We start from the raw sequence: 9,864 nt of genomic DNA, 5'->3' as shown, positions 1-9,864 counted from the left end.
ATTTGATAAAAATAATTTAGTAGGTTTGTCAACTTTTCACCATAGAAAATAGACTATAAAAGTATGGCAAGAAAGTCTGACACATCACTTAATTCTGGTTTAAGTGTATTTTTAACACATAACCTATAAAGACTGACATTTGTGTTTAGACTACAAGAAAAAAACAACAGTTATTGCTGTCTGCCGGTGGCGGCAAAGTTTAATTTCATTGTTTCATCATCACTGCTCAGACTCTACATATTCCTTTTACTTTCAACCATAAGTCTGTTTGAAAAGACATGCTGTGGGTGTTCTCTGTCTGCTGCTGCTGTTGCTCCTGCTGTGTGTTTCTGGCGTTAGTAGATTACTAACACAAGAGGGCGTATTGGTGTGTGTCAGAGCTGCTGCTGCGGGGCCTGGCCTGTCACCGCTCTGATTCAGGGCTTACACCATCTCTGCTGACAAACCGTTGCAACTTTGCCGTTTTGGTGATATTTTTCGTTAGGTTGAAGGATTAGATGTTCCTCTAGGTGTTTAGAAAATTCTCCAAAACGTTTCAGGCTCGCTTTTAAAGCATTCCCTCAAAAACGCCTTGTCATTGAGCTTAAAACAAGGCTGTTTTCTGAGTTTATGAAAAGTTCACATTGTGGCGATAAAAGGTTTCCATCTGTCAGCAGCACAAAGAAACCTTTAATCGGTACTAGTCCATATACTCCTATATGTCCATGTTCAGGAGTGCATGTCCAGGAATTTTCCTCTATGGCCTGCTCCATGTCCAGTAAAAGGGACAGATGAAGTGTATGTTTTCCTTTATGTGACCATGTAAAAAAAACAACCCAGTCAGCACCAGCAGACCGAGGAATAAGACAGACAGAAAATGGCAAGAAAAACTGAAAAACAAATGATTTGCAGCACTAAGTGTTCCAGTTTGTGCGCGCGCGTGTGTGTGTGTGTGTGTGGTGGTGGTGGTGGGGGGGGGGGGGGGGCAGAGCCAATCAGCTGCTCATGCAGATGACGTGCTGCTGTCCTACGTCAACCCCACCGCTTGTCAGGATCAGAGCTCTATACACACCGGGAAGAAACACACATACACACATACACACACACACACTCCCTCTCCGAGCTGGACAGCGCAGCCCCTGGCCCGGCAGCCCGGCAGCGGAGGACACATCCAGGCTTCCATGCGCTGCAGCCCGCTGTGACAGTGGACCTCATATCGCCTTACTTTGTGGACATGGGAGACATGGGGGATCCGCCGAAAAGTAAGACACTCGTTCGGTGTTGGGATGCGATTCTGGAACTAAATTCTTCCCAACTTGAGTTGACTTAGTTGTATTGTGATGAATGTATACAGAACATATTTTCATGGCCTATACTGCATTTTATAGAAGTGTCAGAAAAGCTTTAAGTCAACGGATGTTAGCTATAGACTTTTTTCAGGCAATGTAACAACAACAATAATAATAATAACCTATTAATAATCATCATCATATTATTTTAAAGCCATTTGGTACATTATTGGATGAGTCTACTTTAATCAGCGAACAGCTGTGGACAGTGTGTGTAATGTGTCCTGCTCGTGCTGTTCTTCTAGAGAAGCGGCTGGTGTCTCTGTGCGTTGGCTGCGGGAACCAGATCCACGACCAGTACATCCTGCGGGTCTCCCCGGACCTGGAGTGGCACGCCGCCTGTCTCAAATGTGCCGAGTGCAGTCAGTACCTGGACGAGTCCTGCACGTGCTTCGTCAGGGACGGAAAGACTTACTGTAAACGGGACTACATCAGGTAGGATGGCCGGGACGGGACGAACGGGACGACCCCCTTCAGATATACACGACCGGAGCTGGAGCTGCATGGCGATTGGAATTATTATTGTAAAATATTTACATGAGAATATTCGGACAGATTCAAGTCACAAGGAGTTCTGATTTCAGTGGGCTAACATGATTTTAAATATTGTGATTAACCATCTTTATTGCTACAACAACTTGATGTAGTGCATCCTCATAAGATATGTCAGTATGCCATTGTAGGCTATTATGTTTCCATCACATGCATTTTAAAAACCTGTAACAATGCACATCAGGCCTTTAATCAATGATTCCGATCAGCGTAGCATCCTATAAGTCCTGCTTTGTGACAGATGGACATGTACAAAATCATTAAAAAAAACATCCTGACTTGAGTTTTTTTTTTTTTTTTTTTTTTTTTTTTTTTTTTTAAATCATACAGCCTATACATTACTCACTGATTTGGGGTTGTTATTACAACACGAGAATAATTATTAGATTACAACTTATGACAAAATAATGCACAATGTCGATACAAATATATAACATCGTTCAGAAAAACAACCACTAGAATTTTCACAAGGTAGGCCTGTGTCATATGGGCCTATGCAGAATGCCACCGCTGTTGCTAATATGACAATAATAGTAGTAGTAATAATAATAATAATAATAAGAATAATAATAATAATAATAATAATAATAATAATAATAATAATAATAATAAGCTTCATCATCATCATTGCTCGCTTTTTCAAAATGGAAATATCGTTTCACAGAAACAAATAATGTTTATTTGTCTATATAGAAATGTCAGTAACTTAGCTTACTGGAAACCAACATTTATTATCATTATTATTCATATTAATATTAAGATTGCAATTATAATTACAATTATTATTATATATATTGGTTATTATCAAGCCAAATTATCGATCGTGTCATTTCTATGGTTACTACAGCCTATAGATGTTATCATTAGGCTAGATTTGTGCCTGAGCTGCCTGCAGTCAAACTGATCGGACCCCTTGTGTGTGTGTGTGTGTGTGTGTGTGTGTGTGTGTGTGTGTGTGTATGTCTGTCTGTCTGTCTGTCTGTCTGTCTGTCCCACAGGTTGTATGGGATTAAATGCGCTAAATGCAACATCGGTTTCAGTAAGAACGACTTCGTGATGAGGGCCCGTTCCAAGGTGTACCACATCGAGTGTTTCCGCTGCGTGGCCTGCAGCCGGCAGCTAATCCCAGGGGACGAGTTCGCTCTGCGGGAAGACGGGCTCTTCTGCCGGGCCGATCACGATGTGGTGGAGCGGGCCAGCCTGGGCCCCGGAGACCCGCTCAGTCCGCTGCACCCCGCCAGACCACTGCAGATGGCAGGTAAAGTCCCGGGGAGTGGGAGACAGGACAGGTTACTGCAGGTAAAGGCTAGCTGAAACCGACTTTTTCTTTTTTCAATGCCTTTTTCCGTAGTTGGATTTTGTCCAGCTGCTCCTTAAACATAAACTGTCTCTCCGAGTTAGACTCAGATGTTTCATGATAACTTTTTAAAACTGCATCTCTTGTATTCCACATTGCAACTGATTTCTGTCGAGGCGCACTGAGACACAGAATGTAATATAAGGGTGATTTACTGGCCATGTTTCATCTACGTTTTGATGTTGGCTAAACGCCGTTCCGTCGCGGAGAAGCTGCTCTTGGTGCCATAACTCACAAGAGGAGCTTTTCTGTGTACATATTTGTGTGTGTTCATAACGTTGGTGTTTTCTGTTGGACTGGTACTGGTTTCTGCTTCTGTAGCCTAGATATTTGTTGTCTTTTGGATTTCCTTTTCTACATACCAGTCAGGCTAGTCTCGGTAGATTAGATTTAGTTGGCGCTGCTGTTAGAAATAGCCTATACAGGTTATCACTGCTGGAGGATAAATGCAGACCATTGCTGTGGATACGGGACACGTATGGTCAAACTAGAAATGCTGCACAATGCTCTGATTGTCTGTGACGGGTTAGATGTTTTCTCTAGTAAAGAGTAGGCTAGCCTGCCCTGCCGTATCTCCATCTGGTCTGGTGGTTTTATGACCTTGGATCAGATGAGTCAGTAGGTCGACCAGAGCTGCGCTGTTCTTCTACATTCAAATCCTTCTCCTGAAATCATGACATGTGGTCATATTTAGAAGACATTTAACTCAGGACTGTTTTAAGTAGAATGGACAAACGCCATGTGGTTGTGGCTATTTTACAAAAATGCTTGGATCTGATCTTTAATAGGATCAAGCCTATAATGTTAGCAACATTGTGTTTGGAAAGTAGTCTATTACTACGCCAGTAAAGTTTTCAGAACAATTAAAACAGACTCATAATTGGCAAAAGTTGTGCATCGTGAGTTGTGGGCTATGGCTATTCTTCTATAAATCTTGTAACTTGTCCGTCCAGATACAGCAGTCTGTCCTCATCTTTATCTGGGCTTGTGACAGATAAATTGATGTTGCCTTCTCTGGGCTGTTTTCCCGTCCTTTCTCAACAGCAGAACCTATCTCGGCCCGACAGCCCGCGCTGCGGCCTCACGTCCACAAACAACCGGAGAAGACCACCCGGGTCCGGACTGTACTAAACGAGAAGCAGCTGCACACGCTGCGAACTTGCTACAACGCCAACCCGAGGCCCGATGCCCTGATGAAGGAGCAGTTGGTGGAGATGACTGGCCTCAGCCCGCGGGTGATCCGTGTCTGGTTCCAGAACAAGCGGTGCAAAGACAAGAAGAGGAGCCTGCTGATGAAGCAGCTGCAGCAGCAGCAGCCCAATGACAAGACGGTAAGAGGACGAAGCAGGCTGCAGCAGCCTGACTGAACTTGAACATTTCATATTCACATTATGCTGATTATGAACAGGCTACAGTAGGACAAAATGTATGTATTTTGTTCTTAGACAATAGACAAGCCCTAAATGTTGCAACTCTCTCCCTTTCTTACACCGTTAATCAAGATGTTTAACCCCTGAGTAAATTTAAGGTATCCTTTATTTACGCTTGCAAAGTAGTCTATTATTTATAAAGCCCCAGCACTAACTTTTCCCAGAGTATCTGACAGGGGCGATGTAAGGTTCCAAATGTTTATATAAAGGGATGCGCGCATACACTGAAACATGATGAAGGCCTGGAGCTTTTTTATCACGCTCACACAGAGCTGTGATGTCAAGCACACCTGCGCAAAAGCGCCAGTAAGTTATTTTCATGTTTCTGTGTATTTACGTCTTTGTTTATTTACTTATTTATTGAGTGTTCTGCTGATTGACTGGTGGAATCATTTCAGACGACCCCCTCCCCCCAACACACACGCGCGTGCACACACAGACACACACAGACACACACAACCACACCCAGCCACCCACACTGCATCATCTTTGATCACCCACAGTGAAAGATGTGTAGGAATATTCTGGGTGCTGACCACGAAGGGTGTTCTTGCAGAATATCCAGGGAATGACAGGCACCCCGATGGTGGCGGCCAGTCCAGAGAGGCACGATGGCGGCATCCAGGCAAATCCGGTGGAGGTGCAGAGCTACCAGCCGCCCTGGAAGGTCCTCAGCGACTTCGCGCTGCAGAGCGACATCGACCAACCGGCCTTCCAGCAACTGGTGCGTTGTTTTTGTTCACTAAGTAATTAAGCAACGCATTCTTTAAGTGTATTTATTTGCTTATAATATACAACAACGAGCTTATTAGACAGTGCATTGTTAACATTCGATGTTCAGTGCTTCCTTCCTGCAGACAAATATATTTTTATCCGTATGGAAAGGTATTTTAAGGAATTTGATCTGCATTCAAACCACAATTTACACTTTTCATGAAACTGGCCCTCCATAGAGGAGCTTTTTCTCCATTCCTTTGTTATTCAGTCATAATTTCTCCGTTGGTATGAAGATGCGCATTATCACATCTAAAATGACAGAATGGGTTCATGTCGGGACAGATGCCCCCCCCCCCCCCCCCCCCCCAATATGGTCTAAAGCAAATAGTTGTTTTTTCCCCAAGAGAATACGAACAGGTTTTATTTGTTTGTTTGTTTTTTTGACAGAGCTGAATAGGAAGATCTGTGCTCATTTTAATGAAGCCGTTACAATTGGTTTATATTGTGGATTTTGAGCATCCTAGACTACTGATGTCAGTCATCTAACCGTCAAATCTTGTTCACTAGTTTTCGATTAAATGTATATTCTTACAGATAGGCCTGTTTGTATTTTGGCTAGAACACTCTCGGAAAAGGGGACTGTTCACTCAGTGATGCTCCAAGTGAGAAAACAGGCCACAGGCCCACTGATGGCTTTTAAAATTTTAGAGATAAATGTATTCTATCCCATTGTATTTATTTCCTCCGGAGTGACCCATCAAATACATCATGACACAGACTCCTGAAATCTCCTGAAATTAGCTCCAATGTAGAGGCGCGGACGCTGCAGGCGTTCCTCCGCCATAGAAGTGGATTATTAGCATGTTTGACACGGACAGGGATATGACAACTAATTCATGTGATCTTGGGTGGCGGGGAAAGCTGAACTTTGTTTGGAAAACAGTGTTAGTTAAGGACCAAGATAACGATGGAGAACTATTTCATTTAGTTGAAAACCAGGGTTAAGATCTCTGCTATGGCTAAATAAAACATGTCCATAATTAAGGCATTATCCCCAGCAGAATATTCCTACTACCCGATTAGCTGAGCTCACTTCGTGGTCAGAATCTATGGTGTTTATTTTTTCTTTTTTACCCCACAAGTTTCGATGTTATTTTCCAACCTTCTAGGTTGCCACTGTTTTTTAATTTACGAAACAATTAGACGCATAGACTTGAATCTTCAATAAGACAGATAATCCATCAGAGCAAACATCAGGTCTGCTTTTATTATAGTGATTAGTGATTAGTGTTCCTTTGCATTGCAGTACAAATCAATGTGCAATTAATGTACAATTAATAACATTAATCATTGTTAATCAAACTTTGACAGATGTGACAATTAAACTCAAACAATTAAAGTTACATATCTTTTCAACTTCAATTTCATGGGTAATTATACCTAGTGAAATAATTGGCTGCAGTGGCCTTCGGCATGCTTTGGAAGTACTGGGCAATGATGTTGTAAATGAATTAAAGCATGTAGAAGAAGCGGTATGATCCTTGAAATGCGTGTATCCATATAGCGCTATTATCTGCCCAGCTTCTCGGTGCAGCCTCCATCCCTCCTGGAGAGAAAAATAATTTGCGTTTCAAGCCATGGCACACACTCCTCTGTGGTGTTTCCAGATGTTTCTGACCGTTGTTTGTTGTGCTCTGCAGGTCAGTTTCTCGGAAGGGGGGCCGGGTTCGAACTCGACGGGCAGCGAGGTAGCGTCCATGTCGTCTCAGCTTCCAGACACGCCGAACAGCATGGTATCCAGCCCCATCGAGGCATGAGTAGAGGTCGCATGGACGGACTGAACAAACCGCCCCTGTTCATCCCATCCCTCCCGACTGCACCAAACAACTCCTGGTTGTATTTTGACACTGTGAAGACAATCATGGGATTTTACCGCAGCGACCCACTCCGGTGTCCATCCAGACATATGCGTCATCATGACCGGTGCCGCTTGTTCACACGCCTGGTTATAGTTTTGCCAAAAGAGAAGACATGAACCTGACTCCATCGATAAATGGGACCTCTGAGTAGGAGAAAAATCTAAACCCTGCACTCTCGAAATGCTGTGCGCTACTTTGAATAAAAAATGACCGGTGATTTTTTTTAATTCGGTAAAGGCACCTCATCATTACAATAGACCTTTGGAGGGGGACGGCACTGCTTTTCTTCATCTAATTACACGATTCCATCAGGACCCAAGTACTAAAGCATTTGCAACAAGGTATACCTCTATTTTGCCACAAGCTTCGTGGGACATTTGTGTGAGTTAGTGTCCGTCCGAGAATATTTTTTTTCTTTCCCAAAGATGTGTATAATTAAGTTAAAGTTAGCCCTGGAAGAAAATGTTTGTTTGTTCCCGTGCAACAAAAATTATTTATTATTTATTGTCGACAAATTTGCCACCTTTTGTGTAACTTTCTTAACTGAAGTAAAAAGAAACAAAAAAGATTGTAGTTTGGTTTGTGGATTTTCTATTGCAAATTTAATGTCTCATGTTTTCTTTAATGATTTACAAAATAGGACAATGAGGAGAGTTTTATTGTATCTAAAGGGATTTTTCTGTTTGTGAATATTCCCACGAGGTGGAACATCAGATCTATTAAATGGCTGGGTGGATTGTTGGCTGTGGTTAATTAGTTTTCAAGTTGGTGCAGGTGCTGTCTCAGTTTTTGCTGCCTACCTGCTTTAGAACAAATACTGCAAAACAGCTTAATCTTAACAAGGCTGCTGACCTCTTATTTTCTTGAAAAAAGTGATAAAGTCTGATTCTGAAATTAGATTATTTTTAAACAGATGAATTTGATTCAAGAGATGTTAACAACCACGTCATCATCTTGATTGTAATGCTGTGATCTGACCTCATTTTTACATGACAGAGTTTGAAAATTCCAACACAATGGAGACTGGCAACCCAGTCATCAGAAGAAAACGTTGGCATTGAGCGTCTATGCAAACCACAGAAACGTTGAATATATATGTTTCAACACGTGAAATATGTATCATATCAACACTTCTACAAACGTTGCACATTAACGTTTCTACCCTTTGAATAATGATGTTTTATGGTGTAACAACGCTGTGGTTAAGGTCTGGTTAGGTTTAGGCACTTGGTTAGGGTTAGGGAAAGGTCTTGGTTTGAGTTAAAATAAAAAATCAAAATCAAAATAAAAACGGCCGATGTCTCACGAAAAACACACGGTTTTCTCGCCAGAAAAACGGCTGCACATGTCCTGACGTCTCGCTAAAAACACCCACCCGCTTTTGTCGGTTGAAACGGGAAGCGGACATTTGTTTCGAGATGGTCTCGAACCGTGCTCTCTGCTGACTTCCAACTTGCCTCCAAGAAACTTCCTTACCATCCATTTGCCCCTCCTCCCCCCGGGGGAAAGATCAGCTCATACAGATCGCATGTGAACTACGTCACTACAAATGTTGAGATGATACGTATTTTGGAAATGTTGATATGATACGTTTTGTTGACAATTTGATATGATACGTTTTGTAGAAATACTGAGATGATACGTTTTGCTGACATTTTGATATGATACGTATTGTTGAAATGTTAATATGCTACGTTTTGTAGAAATGTTGATGTGATACGTTTTGTTGAAATGTTAATATGCTACGTATTTCACGTGTTGAAACGTAGATATTCAACGTGTCTGTGGTTTGCAGAAACGTAAACTGCCAACGTTTTATTCTGGCGACTAGGCTGTGACTGCAAGCACAATTATATGATCACAACATTTTTTTGTGTTTTAAGATAAATCTAAAATGAAATAACTTCCGACAGATATTCCTGGCTCTGTGGCTTTTGGCCATCAAACATCTGAGATAGACATAGACAGAAATATTAAACAAATGTTTAGTTTAGAATGGAAGTGTCTGACGTTTTGATCCCATTTGTTACAAGAATAATACATTTGTTGGGATTTAAATTTTTTTGCATCAAAACTTTGTCAGAAATTGCTTTTCTTACTCTTCAGCTATAACAAACATTTATTGCTATAAGAATATTTGAAGTCACAATTTCATGATGAGGGTGTTAAGATTTGAGAGGCTGCACAGACCTTGCTTGCCATTTTAACCATTCCTACTGATGTAAAAAATATCCCGCAAGTGCCACAACCATTTAATTTTTACTTTTTATAAAGCTGGTTATTGTGTGAGGATCTGTAAGAGCTGTGTCAACCTCATAAGCAGGAAATATTATATCTCTAAAAAAACACTCAAATCTGACCAGGTAATGTTTTGATGTGTCAAAAACCAAGCTTTACTGTTAAAACTGTAGTTTCTGCGTGTGTGTGTGTGTGTGTGTGTGTGTGTGTGTGTGTAAATGTCTATGCTGATAGGTTTATAGAACTGAAGGTTCACCGTCCTCCTCTGAAACCTTAAAACTAAGACTTCTCACTGAAAATCTGTAATTTGGTTAATGCAGACA

The 9,864-nt window shown here is 41.6% G+C and overlaps 1 protein-coding gene across 2 annotated transcripts; it reads left to right on the top strand.

Moving 5' to 3' along the window:
* The first annotated feature begins 1,060 nt into the window (after positions 1-1,060).
* isl1a (ISL LIM homeobox 1a) lies at positions 1,061-8,145 on the top strand. 2 transcript variants are annotated; one of them, XM_042405577.1, is made up of 6 exons: positions 1,061-1,241; positions 1,574-1,763; positions 2,879-3,138; positions 4,285-4,568; positions 5,224-5,391; positions 7,085-8,145. In XM_042405577.1, the coding sequence occupies exons 1-6, from the start codon at positions 1,214-1,216 to the stop codon at positions 7,199-7,201; spliced, it is 1,047 nt and encodes a 348-aa protein (XP_042261511.1). In that variant the 5' UTR covers positions 1,061-1,213; the 3' UTR covers positions 7,202-8,145. The 2 variants fall into 2 exon arrangements, with proteins under 2 accessions (XP_042261511.1, XP_042261510.1); XM_042405576.1 differs by having other exon boundaries at positions 4,282-4,568.
* Positions 8,146-9,864: the final 1,719 nt, after the last annotated feature.

The sequence above is a fragment of the Thunnus maccoyii genome, unplaced genomic scaffold (assembly GCF_910596095.1).
Source record: "Thunnus maccoyii unplaced genomic scaffold, fThuMac1.1, whole genome shotgun sequence".
Taxonomy (NCBI): Eukaryota; Metazoa; Chordata; class Actinopteri; order Scombriformes; family Scombridae; genus Thunnus; species Thunnus maccoyii.
This window is presented reverse-complemented; position numbering and strand designations above follow the sequence as displayed.

Excerpts from the sequence above, each read along its gene's own strand:
- isl1a (XM_042405576.1), top strand. The coding sequence starts at position 1,214 with ATGGGAGACATGGGGGATCCGCCGAAAA. Across the intron at positions 1,764-2,878 it reads TGTAAACGGGACTACATCAG|GTTGTATGGGATTAAATGCG; the intron begins GTAGGATGGCCG and ends TCTGTCCCACAG. Across the intron at positions 3,139-4,281 it reads CAGACCACTGCAGATGGCAG|CAGAACCTATCTCGGCCCGA; the intron begins GTAAAGTCCCGG and ends CTTTCTCAACAG.